The following is a 22,070-nucleotide window of genomic DNA, read 5'->3' as shown; positions in this document are numbered from 1 at the left end:
GTACTTCATTATTAGTTTTTTTTGTTTTTTGTTTATTTTATTGTACATTGCCTTGACGTTTTTGTGACTTAGTGGTTTATAAATATTCTTATAAATAAATAAATAGGCACAAATATCTTGTCTGTTGTATTTGGTTACAGGAAAGGCAGAGGTGGGGCTCCAAGGCCTCTCCCCACTGGCTCTGCTAATAAACCAGCTTCATCAGGCAAAAGTAGATAGCGAGATTAGGATGATGACAAATAATTTAATTTATATCTCTCCCTTCTTTCTGAAGGAAAGGGACTGCAAGGCTTTCCCATCAACTCAGCTGAGAGACCAATAACCTTTGGATCCTCTTCAAGAGGTGCGGAGAGTTGTTAGCAGATCCCTATTTCCTTCTTAGAGCTACAGTGCCCAGGGTTCTCCAGGAATAATAATAATAATAATAATAATAATAATAATAATAATAATAATAATAATAATTTATTATTTATACCCCGCCCACCTGGCTGTGTTTTCCCAGCCATTCTGGGCGGTTTCCAACCAAATATTAAAAACAATACAGCATCAGACATTAAAAACCTCCCTAAAAGTAAAATAGTTGCTCATTGCCTTATTGCCTTGACATCTGCTGGGAGGGTGTTCCACAGGGCAGGCGCCACTACCGAGAAGGCCCTCTGCCTGGTTCCCTGCAACCTCACTTCTCGCAGTGAGGGAACTGCCAGAAGGCCCTCGGTGCTGGACCTCAGTGTCTGGGCTGGATGATGGGGGTGGAGACGCTCCTTCAGGTATACAGGACCAAGGCCGTTTAGAGCTTTAAAGGTCAGCACCAACACTTTGAATTGTGCTTGGAAACGTACTGGGAGCCAATGTAGGTCTTTCAAGACCAGTGTTATATGGTCTCTGCGGCCGCTCCCAGTCACCAGTCTAGCTGCCACATTCTGGATTAGTTGTAGTTTCCAAGTCACCTTCAAAGGTAGCTCCACGTAGAGCGCATTGCAGTAGTCCAAGCGGGAGATAACTAGAGCATGCACCACTCTGGCAAGACGGTCTGCGGGCAGGTAGGGTCTCAGGGAACTGTAGCTCTGGGAGGAGAATAAGGGATCCTAAAGGCTCTCAGAACCCTTAACAAACTCCAGCTCCCAAGTTGCTTTGGCGGAAGCCATAACTGTGTAAAGTAGTATCATAGTGCCTTAAATGTATGGTGTGGATATGGCCAGGGAATGTTGGCAGGGTTCTCCTCTACACCATCACAGATATCACAACCTTCGTGGGGCTTGTGGGTTCATTGGCAAACCAGAGAAACTGTTGTGGACGACAAACAAACATAAATACAGTCATACCTCGGGTTACAGACGCTTCAGGTTGCATGTTTTTGGGTTGCGCACCGCGCCGAACCCAGAAGTACCGGAACGGGTTACTTACAGGTTTTGGCGCTCGCACATGTGCAGAAGCGCTAAATTGTGTTTTGTGCATGCGCAGAAGCGCCAAACCACAACCCGCGAGTGCTCAGACATGGTGCTGCGGGTTGCGAATGCAGCAGGTTGCGAATGTGCCTCCCACATGTATCACGTTTGCAACCCGAGTGTCCACTGTACTATTAACTCAACACACAACCTGTTTTATTGGTTACAATACAATGCTTCTTTTAGCCCTTATTTCAATGGGGGAAGTGGGGGGAGGAGATGCTGTGAGGACTGGAGAAGGTTTTTTGCGGGGGCTGTGTGGGTCCATGAGTACCCCACTGTTGATACTTGGTATAGCTATTTTTCTGTGCTTTTAAACTCCCCACAAAAGGCGTCAGATATCAGTGTTCTCTCTCTGTGTGTCTCTCTCACCCCCCCCCCACCCTCCCCACCTTTTGGCTAAAGTTGCCCAACTTGAGCCTTCCGTTACGAGAAGGTAGTATGTTAAGTCCAGTATGTTTACAGTTCTATGATGGAAACCCCAAATATTATTTACTTCATATAGCATTCTCTCTGCCATGGCAGAGCTGGCTTCCAAAAATAAAGAAGAAGAAAAAGATAACATCTCATTAAGCCAAAATGACAATTATGAAAAAAGGTTTTTGGGTCCCCCCCCCACCCTTATATAAAAAATACTTTACTATGTTGGATTAACACCAATTTAAAAATTACTATAAAGTGACACACAATTTTTTCTCTCCCATAGAGCAATTTTCAAGCCAGCTGCTAATAAAGCATCTTAGCTGTAAATGATAATTCAGATGCTTTTAGATAAAGTGGTGCATGGAAACGGCTGAGGAAATTGATTTAGCTTCTTGCAGAAGATACTGCGAGAGTGACACATTTTGTTTAATACGCCAGCTAATGTAGTCCTAAAAGCCGAAACAACTGCCAGTTTCGCAGCCCTAAATTTTGTCATGAGAGATTAATGAAAACATATATATATATATATATATATATATATATATATATATATGAATGAAAGAAATTTTGTTAATAAATGAGAAGATGGGATTTTAGCAGAGAGGCCTGAAAAGTGGCAGTAAAAAAGGGGAACATGGCTTGCCAATTTCTGTACATTAATTCTACGCAAGACTTTTACATTGCTGGAAAGGGCTCAGTGTGGTAATAATGCTTCCAGAGCTCTGACCTTCTAATCCCCGGGTGGGCAAACTGATATCCCAAACCACTGAGCTGCTCTGAAGGTGGGAAGGGGCCAGCCTGGTTGCCCTGAAGCATTTTGTGATAGGCTTATACTAGGTTCTCGGAGGTCACATTCATGCAGTACATTTAAAGCACTTTGATACCAGTTTAAACAGTCTTCCCCGTTCCCCCCGCCCCCCGGATTCTGGGAGCTTGTTAAAGGTGCTGACAGTCGTTAGGAGACCCCTGTTCCCCTCAAAGAGCTACAATTGGCAGAGACCCCTGGGAAGAGTATTGTTTAATCACTCTGGGAGTTGTACCTGTGAAACCACAGAACACAGAATTATTTGGGGGAAGCCATAACTGCTTAAATTTGTACCATAGTGCTTTAAATACCGTATTTTTTGCTCTATAAGACTCACTTTTTCCCTCCTAAAAAGTAAGGGGAAATGTGTGTGCGTCTTATGGAGCGAATGCAGGCTGCGCAGCTGTCCCAGAAACCAGAATAGCAAGAGGGATTGCTGCTTTCACTGTGCAGCGATCCCTCTTGCTGTTCTGGCTTCTGAGATTCAGAATATTTTTTTTCTTGTTTTCCTCCTCCAAAAACTAGGTGCGTCTTGTGGTCTGGTGCGTCTTATAGAGCGAAAAATACGGTATATGGTATGGCTGTGTCTATAGTGTGTCACCTAGTGGGAGCTGGGAAGCTATCCATTCCTGGGAGAAGTGATCTGGGAACAAACTACATATCACATTAGGCCTGAGAAGCACACCCTGGTCAACAAGAGGGCCAGTTCTAAGTGGGGGGGGGGCTTTCTTTGTCAGTGAGACCTGACCTTACCTGGTCAGGCTGACACTGCTGAAAGCAGTGATGGGTGCTTGGACCTGACCATCCTTTTAGCTCCTCTACAATGCTCTACCAGAGAGATGACAGGTTGGGGGAATCATGGGGAGTTAAAAGGCTGTCTGGATCCAGTCACTGGGTGCTGCTCTGAGAGCTGGGCCACAAAACAAATTAAGGGATGGGGCCAGGGCAGGCACTGTGGCACTGGATCCTGCCAGGGCCTTGGCCGCTGCCCAAGGATGCAAATGAGTGTGTGTGAAGAGGAAAAGGTGTAGGATTGGTGTAACAAAGGAAGCTGGGGCTTACAGAGCCAAGGGGAGGAAGAAGAAGAAGAAGAGGAAGAGTTTGGATTTGATATCCCACCTTTCACTCCCTTTAAGGAGTCTCAAAGCGGCTAACATTCTCCTTTCCCTTCCTCCCCCACAACAAATACTCTGTGAGGTGAGTGGGGCTGAGAGACTTCAGAGAAGTGTGACTGGCCCAAGGTCACCCAGCAGCTGCATGTGGAGGAGCGGAGATGCAAACCCGGTTCCCCAGACTGCGAGACTACCGCTCTTAACCACTGCACCACACTGGCTCTCACACTGGAAGAGAAACAGGCAAGTACAAGGGGTGAGTAGGGGCCGTGCATGGCTCACCCCTAAGCTCCCTGTGGCACAGACAAGGAATCCACAAGAAAGGGAAGTCGGTACAAGGACGAGGAGGAGCAGAAACCAATCATGATATCCACTTGTGAGGGAGCTGATGAAGAGCTATTGAGGCTATTTTGCCAAGACCCTGAGTCGTGCAGAGGTTGGAATCTAGTTCAGTTCTCAGCGTGTCCAGGTATTTGCTGGTCTGCACACAATACTGAACAACATACCTGAGAACAGGTACAAACTTCATGTAATAAGGGTCAGGGTAGTCAAAAAGGCACCACAGAACTACCCAAAGTCCATACCACAGCTTGGTGAAATGGAGGGTGATCTGGTCTGCTGCTAGCAGAGCTTTGGTTTGATTTGGACTACAACTCCCGTTAGATGCTGTAAACTTCCCCTCTGATTAAACAACAACACTGTTAACACAACGCTGGCCATGCAAACAGCCTTGTACTGTTTGTTTCAGCTCTTGAGTCAACATCTGACTAGCTTGTTCACGACAGGCATGCTCCACCACCAGACCAGCTCCCCAAGCAGTAGTGGCCCCAAAGCTGTCCCTGTAGAGAGACTGATCCGCAGAAGATGCTCACACAACTACAGAATCCATGTGGCCAAGCAGTGACTGGTGGAAAGGTGCTTCTGCTGGCCAGCCAAGCAAGCTGTGGAACTCCCTTCCCCATGAGGGGGGGGACCAGATGATGAACTGGTCCCAAGTTTGGGCAGGCTCTCACTGGCCCTGGGTGTAATTTAAGCGTGTGTAATTTCAGCAGGAAAAATTAAATGGCAAGGATGAGAACACAAGCTTTCTTTTTTCTTTTTTTAAAGGGTGAGACCTCCAGACTCTGTCCTTTAGTCTTCATAATAATAGAGTCCATTTAACAGAGAACTGGTGGGGCGGGGTAGGGTAGGGTAAACCAGATAAAATATGCTCTGAAAAGCTGCATAATCACTCTAAATAAAACGCAGGGAGGGAAAGGTTCAATTGGGATACAAGGATTAAGGCAGATGGCCCCGTCATTGCAATTTCACACCCCAATGCTGTGCCACGCAAAATCCAACAGGACTTCTGAAACTGTAAAAAGTAAATCAGGCTTGTTTGACTTCCTTTGTGCCTCACAACAAATGGGATCTCTCAGCAAATGCAACACTGCATGCCACAGTAACCACACCAGTCCTACGCAGGTAGGTGTATGGTAATGACTCCTCCGGAGTCATGACAGTGTTTTTCTACTACAGATTCCCAGGTTAATGTGACCACGCTATGGACTATTATCATAACATATAACCAAGAACACAGCTGAACAAAAAGTAATGATGCATGCTCCAGATTCAACTTTCCTCTTTCAACAAGCCTTCCGAGCAGGAGTTTTTTATTCCGATCAGAATCTCAAACTGTTTAAAATTGTTTTTATATACAGGCATCCTCCCACTTATGCGGGGCTACGTTCTGGACCGCCGCATGAATAAGTGAAATCACGTAAAGTGTTGTTGTTGTTTAGTCATTTAGTCTTGTCCAACTCTTCATGGCCTCATGGATCAGAGCACGCCAGGCACTCCTGTCTTCCACTGCCTCCCGCAGTTTGGTCAAACTGGTAGCTTCAACACTGGTAGCTTCGAGAACACTGTCCAACCATCTCGTCCTCTGTTGTCCCCTTCTCCTTGTGCCCTCCATCTTTTCCAACATCAGGGTCTTTTCCAGGGAGTCTTCTCTTCTCATGAGGTGGCCAAAGTATTGGAGCCTCCGCTTCAGGATCTGTCCTTCCAGTGAGCACTCAGGGCTGATTTCCTTAAGAATGGGTAAGTTTGATCTTCTTGCAGTCCTCTAAAAAGCATCTTTAAAATAAAAATAAAAAGGGAAGGAAAGGGATAAAAGCTTTTCCTTTATAAACCGAGGGAGCGAACAAACCTGGCTCCAGGAGACCTGCGGGGCTTGAGGTCTTTAGGGGGAAGTTGCATGGGAAGCAGGGTTGGGTCACGTTTCCTTCCTGGGTGCCGCCATTTCCCCCCCAGGAGCCCTTGCTCACTTTCCATGCAAGCAGATGCCTTCACTGTCACCACCTTTCTCTCCTCCTCCTGAGAAGGTCAGTCTCTCAGGTATGGCCACGTGGGGGGGGGGGGGGGCGGACGGAGACAGGGAGCCTCCACTTGCTCAGTGAGGCTGGTGGAGGGAAGCCAGCAGGAGCGGCAGCAGAATCCCAATGGTGGTGAAGCAGCGGGTGTCCCCTTTCCGTTGCCCATGTGCCTCTTGCCCCATTCCCTCCCTCTTCTTCCTTTCTTCTCTTTACAGTGGTACCTTGGTTTAAGAACTTAATTCGTTCTGGAGATCCGTTCTTAACCTGAAACTGTTCTTAACCTGAGGTACCACTTTAGCTAATGGGGCCTCCTGCTGCCGCCATTCAATTTCTGTTCTCATCCTGAAGCAAAGTTCTTAACCTGAGGTACTATTTCTGGGTTAGTGGAGTCTGTAACCTGAAGCGTCTGCAACCCGAGGTACCACTGTACTGGTAGTTGTCTGGGCGGCCCTGTCTTTGGGGAGCCCGGCTTGGCGCAGGAGGGTCTCCGGATGAGCTCTACTTCAGTCTGCCATCTTCAGATCTCCAGCTCTCTCCCATTGTTTCCTGGTATGATCCTACTTATTTATTTCCTGTCACCACACACATACACAGCCACACACGTGTGTATGTGGGGGTGGTGGTGCCTGTATAAGAATGTTTAGTCCAGCATCTTGTTCTCACAGTAGCCAACCAAGGTGGAAAATCCACAAGCACAAGAGCAACTCTCCCCTCCTGCGGTTTCTAGCATCTGGTATTCAGAAGCACTGCTCCCTCCGAGGAGGCAGAGTAAGGCCAGCATGATCAGTGCATGTAATGGTTTCTATATATGTAATTCTTTTACATATAACGGCATTGTGAAATCATTTTGAGAAGCATCACAGGAAGGGATACATAAATGAAGTCTAAAAATAAAAGTCATTGAGAGCCTCTTTCAAATGCTCTGTTGTGTAACTAGAAACATGAACCCTGGGGTAAGAGCTATGGTGAGCGAGGGTTAGGGCTTGGACCTGGGAAATGGCAGGTTGAAATCCTGCCTCAGGTTTTGTAGAGATATTCCCCTTTCTCTCTCACAAGCAAGAAAGAATGCCTCTTTCAAGATGGCGTTTGAAAGCCTAACCTTTTTATAAGGGATGAATGAATATGATCTACTGGTTTATTAGCTTTTTAATCTATCAAAAACTGTAAGCTAATAATCTCTGCTGAATAAAAGCATTGATTTTGAATCAGAAGTTCATTTGATTAATTGATTAAAACAGTTTTATTGTTTACTATGATGAATTGATTTCATTCTCTGCAACAATTTAATAAAATTTGCAGATTCAGCAGCAGCACTTTTTAATCGAAACATTTAATTGATTAATCTAACATAGGGTGGCAACTTTTTTTTTCCTGTTGAGGGTCTCATTCCCTTGGGGTAAATGGTTGGGCAACACATGCTGACTGTTCAAAGCCAGCAGTTGGCAAGAACAAAGTTGGGGGATGCCTCCCCAATCAACCTCCCTTTACTCTGGTTGTTGTGGAAGGAAGAGGCTGCTTTTGCAAGGGGTCTCAAGTGACTGCTCACAGAGGCTTTTTGAAGGTATGCCAAGGGCTGGAGACTGTTCACTCCTCATCTCACCAATGTCTTGACTATACTTCTCAGCCTTGATAAACACTGGATAAAGGGAGGCCTTTAAGGTGGGGTGGGGGGCAACCTCAGGCTCAGAGGTGGCTGAATCTGGCCTTCTAAATTTACTCAAAAGAATTTGAGCTCAAAAGCGATCCTCAAACTTAAGACACTTGCTGATTTTTCGACATCTGATAAACTTCACAACTTGTTTTTATGTGTGTTGCGCCTAAATACGGCAGACTCTCTCACTTAGAGCTGCAAATTTAAGCAATTAAGATTTGTAGTTAGGTAAAAGTCTTGATCTTTTTTGTTAACTGATGCAGATTTTATTATACTGAACTGTTTAAAAGCATTAATAAATATGAATAAAAATATACTTGTTCTGATGGCACAAGATTAGACAGCAATGTCCTCTCAGACCAGCTGATTATATGAACAAATCAGACCTCTCTGGACCTCTAAGAGGGGCTGTTCTAGGCCTCTCTATTGGTCTTGCTTCTCACCCTCCTTGTGTGTTTTTGTTCCTGGCTAGAATATGTCCTTGAACTCTGATAATGCCTTTTGATTGTCTGTGAGTAAGATCTCTATCTGGTGTGCATGTACGAAACTAGCTTCCTATACAAATGTAAGATTAACATTTGTTGCCCTGCACACTTTGGCTCCAACCAACACCAGATGTGGCCCCTGGAAGGCTGCACAGAAGGAATGTGGCCCTCAGGCTGAAAATGATTTTCCCACTCCTGCTCTAAGGCACCCGCACTGTGAATCAGTAATACAAGTAAACATGCTCACTTATTAACTCCCTTGATAATAATCTAGAACCCATATCTTTGGAAAGTTGCAAGAACCAACCTCACAGGCAACACTGCCACTGACTTCATTGGAAGAAATGGTGCAACAACAATGTGATATATAAATGAACAAAATAAAGGGTACAAAATCAATGAGATACATACATATATATATATATATATATATGTATATGGTAAAGGTAAAGGTACCCCTGCCCGTACGGGCCAGTCTTGACAGACTCTAGGGTTGTGCGCCCATCTCACTCAAAGAGGCCAAGGGCCAGCGCTGTCCGGAGACACTTCCGGGTCACGTGGCCAGCGTGACATCGCTGCTCTGGCAAGCCAGAGTCGCACACGGAAACGCCGTTTACCTTCCCGCTAGTAAGCGGTCCCTGTTTATCTACTTGCACCCAGGGGTGCTTTCGAACTGCTAGGTTGGCAGGCGCTGGGACCGAACAGCGGGAGCGCACCCCGCCGCGGGGATTCGAACCGCCGACCTTTCAATCGGCAAGCCCTAGGCACTGAGGCTTTAACCCACAGCGCCACCCGCATCCCGCAATATATATATATATATATATATATATATATATATATATATATGCAAATGCTTGAATCAGGGAGTCAGAAATCGGACCCTCGGCTGCACAGAGAGGCAGTGGTGCTTGTGCCCCATGTGACTCAGGGTGCTGGGGTATATCTGTTTGCCCCTTATGACAGATAGTAAGCTTCACAAATGCCATGTTCAAGCAGCTGAGTCAAAAGGGTTAAGGCCCATGAAACAGCACCCACGCAGGAGAAACAGAATTAGCAGGAAGTTGGAGTTGTTGGAGAATATGTGAAGCTCTAAGTAACAGCTGAGTGGCAGTGTTGGCAACAGCAGCTGGCATGTCAGGAATAACTATGCGAGGATCTGGAAGGGAAAAACAACAAAACGCCAGAAACCCCCCCCCCATGCCCCTGGGGTGGTGGTGTAATTTCAGTGGAAGTGGGGAGGGAGACCAGAATTCTGCAAGCAGGCACCTTCCAGAGATTGGGACTACAACTCCCATCAACCCTGGCCATTGGCCATGCTGCCTAGGGGCTGATGGTAGTTGTAGTCCCAGAAATGTCTGGAAACACCAGGTTGGGGAACGGCTGGTCTCCAGTCTTTGGATCCCACCCTATGCACCATTACTAGGGAGCAAGCCCCACTGACCACAGTGGGCTTGCTTTTGAGTAAAAGTAGCATTGTGCTTTAAATCAATCCAAGACTGAGCCACAAAGACTAAATAAACATAAACGGAATTCCCACACAGCAGATTTTAAGAGCCTTTGTTGAAATTATTTCATGTGCATTCTTAAGAACATGGACCCATTTCATTGTTTGAAGTCACAGCCACTGCCATGATTCTGAGAAATAGCACCTTTCTCAAATGCCCCCTTGACAGGACCTTTTGCAGAAGCAGAGATAGGTACTGTGTTTAAACTTTTTTTAGTTTGCTTTTCCTTTACAGCAGGCAAAGAACAGAAATTATTAGGAAAACCACTGACAAAAAAGAAGAAAAGAAATAGTGAGCCATCTATGAGATATGAGCTGACAATAAGAACACAGGAAACAGCCTTAAATCAAGACTAGCTGCCAACACCAGGATCCCTGGATCAGGCTTCCGGGATGAATTCTTCCACTAGATGGGAGCCTGAGACTAAGACCAGTCCCATTTTATAGAAGAGTTCTGCTTCCTGCCTGCTCCCCTCTACCCAAGTCTGACAGACTCCCTTTTATCTTTTAGGGGCATGGCGTCTCCTTGGCCCATCCCTCTACACAGATTGGCAGAGTGGCTCTCCATCCCCCAAGAAACCAACACACGAGTCCTCTACTTTTAGGGGGTATAGCTTCTTCTCAAACAGGCTGAAGCTCCAGGCTTATTAGGAACACAGGAACTGCCTTATACTGTCAGATCATTGGTCTATCAATACTATTTACACTGACTGGCAGCAGCTCTCCAGGTCACAGATTCAATCCCCTGGATGGTATCCAATGCCAGTCCTTCTCAGAGTAGACCCACTGAAAATACCATGCACGACTAAACCTAGGTTCATTACTTTCATTGGGTTTACCCTGAGTAAAACTTGCAGACAACCTCTTGTATGAAACCCTAATGAGCCACTGCAAATGAATGTGGATAACATTGGGCTAGATGGACCAACCACCTGACTCTGTCTAAGGCGTGTCCTAAGGGAAGGGCTGTAGCTCAGTGTCAGAGCATCTGCCTTGCATGCAGAATGTCCCAGGTTCAATCTCTGGCAGCATCTTAGCAGGGCTCTGATGAGTGTGTGGCAAAGGCAGCGGGACAGAGGCTAACTCAGGAGAGAGGGGCAGCAATTTATGGGGTTTGGTGCCACCCATGAGTCAGGAGCCTGGGCTAAAGGAAGGGGAAGGGTCCAAGCAGTCAAGAGATGGAGGTGGGGGCGCAGGAATAGGCTGTTCAGGTGAGGGGTGGGCTGGTCAAGTCTCCACTGCCCTCTTCCCTGCTGTCTCCTAGAACCAGGAGCGGCTTCAAGAGGGAAGCGCAGAAGAAGTCTCAGGCTGCATGCACTCTGCTTCTTCAGATGAGGGTACTTAAGCTAGGGGGGAGAGGGGCATGGTGGTCCCACTGTTGCTTCAGCTGCTCAGTTGGGAAACTTAATGCCAGCTATGTAGTCACTAGGAGCATGTGTATCCAGTGCACCTTAGGAACTTCTGGAAGCATGTGCTTTTGTCAATAAAGAATTAAACTACTGGCTGCTTGCCTGCCTTGGCTGGGTGTGCTCAGGACACATCTCCAGGAAGGACTGTGAATGTCTCCTGCCTAAAGCACGTCCAATCAGTGCAGACAATATTGACCTAGAATGGACCCAATGATCTGACCCAGTGCCAGGCAGCTTCCTATGTTCCTGCCTTGGGAGCAGTGCAAGAAAATGGCAAAACGTTCATATCAACAATACAGAAGAAGTAATCTTTAGCCTTGCTGCTTCAAACATCAAATCAAGGGGAGCCCAAACCATGACCCCTAGATGTTACTGGACTGCAACTTCCATTGTCCCCAACTGCAGACCAAGCTGGTGGGGGCTGATGGGAGCTGGAGCCCAACCATAGCTGGCAAGCCACCCCTGCATCAGAGACCGAACAAATCCCCTGTTTCTCCAAGAAAATAACAACACAAGGTTAACCATGCAGCACCCCCACAAAAAGACCCACATTCCCTTATTACTTCAACGTACTAGTATATTGCTTAATGAAAGTTCTTAATTGTAATTCAATTAATTACATACACAGCGTCCCCAATTACATTTTCCAATAAGACATTGGCTTTGGTACAGGTCTAAAGGCACTTAACCAATTTTAATATATTAAGACCAATTTCCCTTGAATACTAATTACTATCTAACGATGAAATGAGAACCAGGAACTTTCCAGAAGCTGGGTGGGAGGTATAAAAGTAAATTAAGCGTGAATAGTTGGGGGACCTCGTAAAAGAGAGAGAGAGAAAGAGAGAGAGAGAGGAGAAAAAAAATAGGCAACGGCATTCCAAATAAGAGTCTTACTGTATGTTTCAAAAGTCCCAAATATGGGAAGTGTTTTGTTAATCCTTTTGACAGCAGCAAGGACTCTGTGGAAAAGGAGACATCTTGCTGTGTATTTGTGCTAACGCAAAGCCCTCTTTTTTAACTTAATCCCTTTGAAATATAAATGATACACTGGCTGAAAAAGAGAATTTTGGCTTGCATTTCACTAGCATCTGTTCAGCTCTGTGCAGAGAATGGATGGATATCCTCTCTCACACATATATATCACACACAATCATATATTGCACATATACATTTCACACACACATTACATACGTACCGTGAGTGGATCATCTGAAATAACTCTCGTACTGAAACTCCTTTATCAGAATAAACAACTAACTTTAATTACAGCAGCTAAAATTAGACCGAAACGTATCGTGCAATTGCAGCCACTTCCAAAGGATGTGAAGAGCTCATTCACAGCTGTCCAATTCCTCACATTTTCTTTCCCCTCCACTTTGATATGCCTTAAATACTGAGTTAAGAGAAAAGAAGCAGCAAACTTAAATATATTGAGCTATGAGATAATGCCCTCTTAAACGAGAGCCAGTGTGCTATAGCGGCTGGAGTCTGGGACTTGGACCTGGGAAATCAGGGTTCAAATTCCCACTCAGCCATGAAGCTCTCTGGGTGATGCTGAGGACCTGTCACTCCCTCTCAGCCTCACCTACCTCACAGGGTTGTTGTGTGGATTAAATGAGGGGGTGAACCAGGAATGCCACCTGGAGCCCCTTGGAGAAAAAAAGATGAGATAAAGATATGATAAGCAAGGAAGCTCACTGGAATCTAATCCTTAGAAAATATAAGTTAGTTGGCTTGGGCTGTTTCTTTATTTGTGTGCTTATTTATTTAGAATACTTACATTATGCTTTATAGCTTCAAGAAGTTCTCAGAGTCACTTACAAAAGAGCTTCAGAAGTCTCATGATATCTGAGTCAAGGGAGTGGACCTCACTCAGCCCATGATGGTCTACTGACATCAGACAGGCTCTTTCACCGAACTCTTTTTGGGGCCTGCTTAAAACATTTTTGTGTAGACAAGTTTATGCTACTTTAAACAGTTATGGCTTCCCCAAAAGCATCCTGGGAGCTGTAGTTTGTTAAGGCTGCTGAGAGTTGTTAGGAGACCCTTAGTCCCCTCCGGGAACTAAAATTCCCAGAGTCTCCTGGGAAGAGGGACTGAAAGTTAAACCACTATTGAGAAGTTCAAGTTCACCCACCCACCTTTCAGATTTGGCCTGCGAGGTTGATCTTGATAAGGATCCAGCCCATGCAGCTAAAATGGTTCCCCACCCCAGTATGTAAGAATGACCTGATTGGTCAATGAGCAAAGGATCTGGCGGGCTGGTTTAAGAGATTAAAGATTATGTGGTTTAGAAATGCTTTTAAACAAATAAAAAGTAGAAGGAATGCTGGTAAAAGCCTGAGAAGAAGGGGTCAACCTCTGTAACAAGCCAGGCCATCGTTGCTCAGGTTTCTTGGAACAGAAGGGTAGATCGGTGACTGGGGCAGGAGAGAGAGGGAGAGGGAGAGGGAATGGGAGAGGTTCATAACAGGCTCGTAACTTCACAAGCACAGAGGTTAGCAGAAAACAGATTAATCATGAAGTGATAGGGTGCAGACTATTTAACCGAAAAGGTATGGAAATCAATCACTGTAGTTTTGGAAAGAGAAGTCTTTCTGGCAGGGAGGGAAGATGGCTTTGGGGGGCGGTTGGGAAGAGGAAGGAAGAAAATAAAGAAATAGCCAGATCTTCTTCCAACTTTGCTTGCCCAGCCTGGGGGATCTAGAGGACATAAACAATGTGACCTTAAGCAGCTTTTACGAGAGCGCAAGAGAGGGAGGGAAAGGGCCAACAACGTACTATTCTCGCGGACGAGGCAGAATTCCAAAGTGCTCTGGCTCTCCAAGGTACAGTCTAAGTCAACAGGGACGTTGGGCTCGTTCTGCTTCTCCAGCCGGTACTGAGGGCCTGAAAACAGACAATACATTTACAGGATTTCTTTCAGCTTGGGCAGGGGGGAAGGGGGTATTTTTTTTGGGGGGGGAGGGGAGAAATAAAACATTGAAGCAGGGGTGGGGAACCTCAAGCTCAAGAGTCAACTGTGGCCCTCTAGGCCTCTCTATCTGGCCCTCATAACTCTTCCCCGAGCCACATGCCACACTCCCTTAGCCACACAACCTCATTGGCTCTGGCTCATACAGTATTTTTGATTGTCCAGAATATGTCCTTGAACTCTGCTGAAACTTCTTACTTCCATGGATGAAATAGAGAGAGAGATGTTTAGAAATTAGCCCGCTGAACAAAGATAAAAATTTATCCTGATTGCTCTGCCCACTTCTGCCTCTGGCCCTGCCCACCATCGGCATGCAGCTCTCAGAAGTTTTCCAGAAGGGATTGCGACCCTCAGGGCAGAAGATAGTTCCCCACATCAGCATTAAAGGACTCCAGATGAGACAGAGTCTGAACAGATAAATAGTGAAGACCACATTTAGTTATTTATACTTCTTAACACCTCCCCGCCCTGTAAGGCAGACCAGTATTGTTCCCATTTTAGTACTGAAAGAATGTAGATGTAGAGCAAATTGATTTGTGCCCCAAGAAAAATCCCACCCACTAATTTCATGCCTCTGAATTTAGTAATCTGGCAAATTCCAAATGGTGTACCAGGGTGCATTGGTGTACCATAAGGGAACTTGTGTGATGGGACATAAAGTTACTTAGATAATTAAAGACTCCTGTGATCATAATGCACCTGCCCATTCAGAGATGTCCTGCTGTCTAATTCTGCTACATTGCACCAAGATATGAATGTATACCTTCCCGCCCTGCTAAAAGGCTCCCCTCTGTGTCTGTGCACGAGTCATGATCTGGCCTACCCTCCCTTCCAGGAAGTCTTCAATTGAAGATAGAAAACTCTTAAACCTCTCTGCATTGAGTATAAGCAGATCATTCAGTCCTTCTAGATAAAGAAAATGTTCAGCATCAGATGAGGTTGCCTGCTGCACCTCTTAATGAGTCTCTGCTTTGTGCAGGCTTCTTCCTAATCAGGAATACCCAGATCAGCAACAACCAGGCCCTCAACTCGGTGAAGGAAGAATCTGCTTTGAGGGCAAGTCATTAAATATTACAACACACACTGGAAATCAACCCCTCCAGCTTTAATGCAGAAAACAGTAACAGAGATTTGGTAAACGCTGTTCTAATTCAAAGGCATGTGATGACCATTCTCAACCTTTGACTCCTTTAAGGCTCTGAAACGCTTCTCCTTCTCTTAAGGATTTGTGGAGTGGCTGTAATGGGTTGCAGGAGGAAGGTGCAGAGAAAAAGAGCAGACAATGCTTTCTCTGGAACGGGAGTTAAGTGTCTCATCGTAATCCTCTCATAATTCAAACTCAGCAAAGCATTTACAAATATTTAAAAAGCACAGGCAAAAACAAAAACGGGCGCCTCGGACATCACATTGGTTACGAGATGGAACGTGTTAAGACAATTAATTTCAAAATTTACGGCGGCTGGGTTTCAATTATGGCTCCTCTGCCCTTCCTGCTCTCCCCCCCCCCCAGCCCCAGTCGTGTGAAGAGTACTCTCCCTGTGCCAGTGTAGTTTGCTCATGATGCAGCATTGATTTGTCGGGGAAAATGAATACTCTCTCTCTCTACTCTTGGTGACTTTCTTGAACAGATGCAGAAAAAGCAGCCGATTTGTGGGCTGCAGGGGGGAAAGCGCAGCGAGTCCCCATGTGGCTGGCGCAATCAGAAATGGCACATGTAGCTGGTTCCAGGCATTTAGGAAACCAATTGCACTCTGAGAAACAAGCAACTAGCAAAGAAAAAAAAAAAAGGAAAGGAAAGGGAAAAAGGCGCACGTGAATGCACACGCACACACAAAGAGGGATAGGAGAGGTGAGAGAACAAAGCAAAATAAAAACAAAACAAAACCACTTGCACACAAAAAGAAACACAAAGCATCCCAGAACAAAGTGGAAAGCACTTGCTCATCTTTTTTAAAAAAGAAACCACCCCTGTGTGCGTGTCTGTGATAAACCCAAAGCCCACAAGCTAGGAAAGGAACAAATGGGGGGGGGGGAATAAGTTGTGTCAAATAAGGAAAAACACATTTTATCCATGATTGCTTTTTTTTAAAAAAAGAACAAAAAAGGCATTGCCATGAGTGCCAAAAGCAGACGCTAAAATGGAAACTGTGTGCGTGTGTGTATTGTCAGACGTGGATTAAGAACTGAGCAGCCCTGTGTAAAACAATCCTCAGAACTGAGAACAGCCCCCGCTCTTGGCACCCGTGGCTGGAAAGATCCCAGTTGCCACATTTGCTTAGAAATTTGCTGCTGGCACCCATTAATGACACAACGGCTTGGAAACCGTTGTGTTGATTAATGGTCTGCCTTTTGATCAATTAATGGATTGTCTTTAAAATCAATTGGTATGCCTCCGAAACTTTTAAGAATATTTGGGTGCTTTTTATATATAAAAAAGATAGTTGAAAAGTATAAAACAGATTTCCATTCAACCAAAGGAAGCTACCTGCAAGAAAGGCTAAGGGATGGGTTTTCCTTTCCATCCCTAATTATAGGAACAAACACACAAGGAAAAGGAGTAGTCTTAAAACCAAGAGCTGGTATACATTTGACATTTGCCCCAGGCAATCCATACACAAAGTGGCATATATCTGGGTGTGATTTTAACCTAGAGCTTCCATGTCCATTCTCCCTGTTTTCCACTGTTTGCTGTTTCAAGCAACCCTCCTCTGTAGAAACTGCTCCACACCAAAAACTCCCCCACTGAAACAACAATGAACAAAGGTATACATGGAAAATGTCCTTTTTGGGTTTTCTGAGGAGAGGGGAACTCCAGATTTAGCAGGGAGAAAATTTGGGACAGAAGTTGTTTCCGGTGAACGTTGCATGGGTGGAGCCTACAGCTCATCTAGAAGCTCACAGTCTGAGTTGTTTCATTACAACAGCTCATTTGCAAATTCTAGACTTAGTAACCAGGGGAAATGGGACACAGATATGCTAGCTGTTGAATATATATTTCTGCAGCTTTAGCCACAGTGACAGGGGCTGCTGAGAGCTGGAGTCCAAACAAGATCTAGAAGGGCTATGTGTTTCTCAGCCCTAATCCAAGAGGCACCCCCTTTTGTCTCTCGCATGAAATACAGAATACCACTTTTTAGATTACGGATGAAGGATCTGTGGCCCTCCAGATGTTGCTGGTCTACAACACCCATTAGCCCCAGCTGGCCTAGCCAATGGCCAGGGATGTTGGGAGATGAGAATCCAGCAACATCTGGCTACTGCAGCTGGTGATGGGAAGGAGCTGGTAGTTCAGTGAGTACAGCATGAGACTTTTAATCTCGGGGTTGTGGGTTTGAGCCCCACAGTGAGCAAATGATTCCTGCATCACAGGGGGTTGGACTAGATGGCTCTTGTGGTCCCTTACAATTCTATGATTCTTCATGGGAAATGAAAACCGAACAGGAGTGATGGTTTTAGGAAGGCACACCGTGACAATGGGAGAGTTCCTAGATTAATCAAAAAGCAAACGGGGAATCCTAGAAGTGACTTCCAATGGTGGCTGTCGTTGTTGTTGTTAACATTTTAATGCCTTCTAACACTGACTTTGCAAAGCAGCATATAAAATAAACAAATAATGATCACGATAAAATATAATAAACTTAACTTTTTAAAAAAGCAAACCAATGAACTACCAGCAAGAGAAGAAGTGTGTTAGTATGAAAGCAGGAACATTGGCTGCTTCTAGAAAGGGGTGGGGGAAAGGAGGAGCTACATATAATATACAGATTCATGGAAGAGAAGTCAATCCATGACTATTGACCACAACACCTAAACAGAAGCTCCAGCTTCCTCTGAAGTCTACCCACAAAAAGTCTACCCACAAAAAAACACCTGCTGGGGAAAGCACTGGTGTCTTCATGCCCTGATTACCCAGAGGCCACTGGGGTGTGTGTACGGGATCACCCATTTGTAACTGATTACGTAATTTCCCTTTATTTAACTCTGCTGGAAGGCGTGTACTCAGCCTGGAAAGAAAACTAAATGGTGTGAGGTTGCAGCCACAGCTTAGTTGCAAAAGTCCTGGGTTCAATCCCTGGCATCTTCATGTAGAACTGGGAGAGACTCCCTGGGTTGTACCCAATGCCAGTCCTACTGAGAGGAGGCCAGCTGAAATTATTACTTTATCTGTTAGTCACTTCTGTCGCAGAGTGACACAAAGTGACTTACATAAAAACCAGTTAAGAACAAGTCTAGCAAAAGTATAAAACCACATATCTACAGAGAAAAGGCAGGACTTACAGACCCAGTTAAAGGGGCTACAACGCCGCAATTCAGATTCAGGGCTGAACGACTAGATAAAAAGAAAAGTGTTTGTCTGGTGCCTAAAAATAAAGATGGTGCCAGGGGTGCCTTCTTGGGGAGAGCATTCCACAAATGAAAAGAAACAATCTTGTGTTGCCAGTCTCTAAACCTCCCATGGAGGAGACACATGAAGACAGGCCTCAAATGGTGATCCCAGGGTCTGGGTGGGTTTATGTGGGTAGAGGCGGTTCTTGTGGCACCCGGGTTCTGAACCATATAAGGCTTTATAGGTCAAAACCTGATCTTTGCATTAAGCCTGGAAACACATTTGTAGCACATGACTAATAGGTCAATTGATTCTAGTAGGTCTACTCTGAGTAGTGCTTAGTTGGGCACACCCTCCAGGGATGCTGCACTTCAGCCACAAGCACATCACATATGTGGGGCTGCTAACACTAGAATGTGTTTGGTAAACAATCCACATCTCCCTCAGTGCCCCCCCCCACCATTTCACAGTTTTTTTGTTTCCTGACCTATTGCTTAAACATTTCCCTTCTAGCAGCTGGTTTCAAAATTAAAAAACAAAACAAAACTGAATGTGACCTGCGAAGGTTAACAATTCTGCCTTCTTATGCTGCACCCTGCCAAAAAGAAAAAAAAGGCCCCTCCACCCCCAGATGACGAGATGTATAACCAAATTAAACAATTCCCTCAACAAAAGAGTGAAAAGCTGGACCCTATTATACTCAGCCATCCCGCTGGCCGGTTAAATTGCAAAAGCCTTCAGAAAGGCTTTTGAAAGCCTGACCCATCAGTTCTAATTTTTAAAACTTATCCTTTCAGTCAAGGCGAGAAAAAGGCCCAATTCCAACTTTTATCTCTGCTAAGAAAGTGCTGTTATCTCGGGGGCTGATGTCAGGGAGCTCTATCTCTCTTTCTGCTGACAAGCAGAGACGAGGAGAGATAAGATTGGGAACGAATCTCACTTCTCAGAGTAAATAAATAATCAATACTCATCTAAATGTAAATGAGAAAGTATCCCCCTCTGATAACAGGACTCTTATCAAAGAGCCAATTTTCCCAGAGACACTGGGCCTCCGCCAAATCACCATCACTCTGCCTGGACCCTAATGGCTAAAAATGGTCACTAAATTGAACCGATCACCAGAGATCAAGTAAGTTTGGGCCTGGGCTACTTTCACAGCCCCAATGTTTGGGAATGCAATTGTGCCCCCATTAACTTTCAATAGCAATGAAGAATGCATAGGTCAAGGAAGATGAAGCTGCAACAATAAACCTCGAAACCTGTTCTTTTTCCTTCCCCCCACCTTCAGGAAAATGAGAGAAGCAAATGCTATAAACAGGTTCCCCCCCCCCTACTCTTTTTTTTAAAGGCTGTAAGAAAGAGAAAGCTGTGAATTGGGTCAAAATTACAGAAAGATACCTTCCTTTTTTTGGTACTGATGAGTTGTTTTTAAACAAAGATGTGGAATAAACTGTTGTTTGCCAGAAGACACTAAGTTTGATCCTGAGAAGCCAGCATGGAAAAAGGATGCTTTACGTGAATTCCTCGTAGATTGTGCGTCTACTGAAATGAACATGCGTAAGCGTTCCAAAACACTATAGACTGGAAAAAATATTATTACTCCTTTGATGTGGATACTTAGCTGTTGGGTCTGCCTGAACTGCATGCTCTCAGTTTCAGGAACAGTATCTTCAGATTTATTCTGCCAATCTGTAAAGCTGTAAACTTTCTCAGGATTGTGTTACCAGAAAGACTGCCTGCCCCTGTACAGATCTGTAAGATCACTTAGATTGTTTGGGAGAAATTCTACTCAGGGTACTGAACCCAGCATTTCATGGGGGGGGGGTGACCCGGAAATGGACGCTGTCTGCTGTTGCCCCTATACTGCACAATACCCTCCCCTCTGCCATAATGGAGGTAGAAACCACTTCTTGCTTCAGACATTTAATAAAGACATATCTTTTTGCCCAGGACTTTCCTAAACCATAAGATTAGGCCCTCTTTTAAGTGTTTGCATCCTCTGGTTTTCTGTTTCATTTGCTTTTTTATGTGGTTTTATATTGTTGCTTTGTGTTTTTTGTTTGTGCTTTAACAATATGTTTGTTTTATAAACTCACAGGATTGTAGAGTTGGAAGGGAGCCAGAGTCATCTAGTCCAACTCCTGCAATGTGTTAAACCACTGGCTAGAAGAACATAAAAACACAAGGAAAAGCCTGCTGGATCAGGTCTATGGTCCATCTGGTCCAACATCCTGTTCTCACAATGACCACCCGGATGCCTGTGAAAACCCTCAAGCAGTATTAAAACACAAGAGCACCCTGCCCTCCTGTGGTTTCCAGCAACAGCTATTGAGAAGCATTGCTGCCTCCAACTGTGGAGTTAGAGCATAGCCATCATGTCTACTAGCAATTAATAGCCTTCCCTTGGTTTCTTTAACTGGTATTTTGAAACATGACTGTTAAGCCCATCGGTTCCCGGGGGTCTCTCCCAGTTCCATTCTGCTCCCCAGTCCTGTGGCTGCACATTCAACCCTCCATGGAACTGATGCTGGGAAGCAGTAGGTGTTGCTAGACTGGGAAGGGCCACAGCTCAGTGACAGGGCACATGCTTGGCCTGCTGAAGGTCCCTGGGGTCCAGATCACTGGCATTTCCAGCTAAAATGATCAGAGAGCATGTGATGGGAAAGACCCCCCTCTACCTGAAACCCCCAAGAGTCATCACTAAGGATGCCAGAGTATTCCCAACAAAAATGGAATCGGAAACAGAAACTGCTGTGCTCCATGTATTTGTCTGCGGTCAGGAATTGAAACCAGCATTCATTCACACTGTTGTCGCTGTTTAAATCTGCAAAAGCAATGCAATTAATGAAGGTGTCTTCTTTTTCATTATTCTGACATTTCCTTGACACTGAAATGAATGTAAGTCTTATGTAATGATGTAGCTTACAAAACTACTTATGTTAAATTAAGCATACACCTTGTTTGTTGTGACTGCATCCCCTCCTCCCTATTTTTTTCCTCCAATTGTTATTATTTTTTTAAAAAAAGTTGTATTTTAATTTATCGTAATCTGCACTGGGATCTTAGGGTAAAGGGAAGGTAATGAATTAAATAAAAATAATAAAAATAAACAACAACATTAGCAGCATAATAGTGGTCACTGAAATGAAAAACATAATATATCATGGAAACTGAATGGAAACAGTGCTGACATTGACATATACAAGTCAGAATGGAAATTGCTGCCTTCTAACGTTTCTAGTCACTGCCAGTCAGAGTGGGTGAACCAATAGTTTGACTTCCTATGTCAAACTGCTTCCTATGTCCATACTAAAGTAGATTTTCTTTCCTCCCTGAAAAAGGAGGAAGGAAAAGCCAGGGAAGCCTTAAAGCTAAAAGTAGCTCAGTTCTTTATCAGATAGAAAGCAAATTTTTATAGAGAACTTTCAGGGGGAAATCACCTTCTGTGGTTTGGCTTGGAACTGGCGCAAGCCCTTTTGTTTATTTAAAATATTTATATACAGCTTTTTTTCAAAAAAAAAAAATGACAACAGCTCAGTTGTCTTTAAAGGCTTTAAAGGCTATAGGAAAGCGAGAGA

General features: G+C 44.8%; 1 protein-coding gene across 16 annotated transcripts in view; it reads right to left on the bottom strand.

Moving 5' to 3' along the window:
• MAPKAP1 (MAPK associated protein 1) overlaps nucleotides 1-22,070 on the bottom strand; it is a 176,123-nt gene that overhangs the window by 40,371 nt on the left and 113,682 nt on the right. For 12 of the 16 annotated variants that reach the window (XR_014507212.1, XR_014507213.1, XR_014507214.1 and 9 more), the window contains one exon: nucleotides 13,973-14,080. The exons of the other annotated variants lie outside the window; for them this stretch is intronic. Coding sequence is in view for 6 of the 12 variants with exons in the window: in XM_083423753.1 (XP_083279879.1) it covers nucleotides 13,973-14,080 (108 nt within the window). In the remaining 6 variants the exon portion in view is untranslated. The remainder of the gene's footprint in view (nucleotides 1-13,972; nucleotides 14,081-22,070) is intronic. 16 annotated transcript variants of the gene reach the window in all.

The sequence above is a fragment of the Podarcis tiliguerta genome (genome assembly GCF_965153285.1).
Source record: "Podarcis tiliguerta genome assembly, chromosome: Z".
Classification (NCBI taxonomy): domain Eukaryota; kingdom Metazoa; phylum Chordata; class Lepidosauria; order Squamata; family Lacertidae; genus Podarcis; species Podarcis tiliguerta.
Note: the sequence above shows the minus strand (reverse complement) of the source record. Positions and strands in the feature narration are given on the sequence as shown.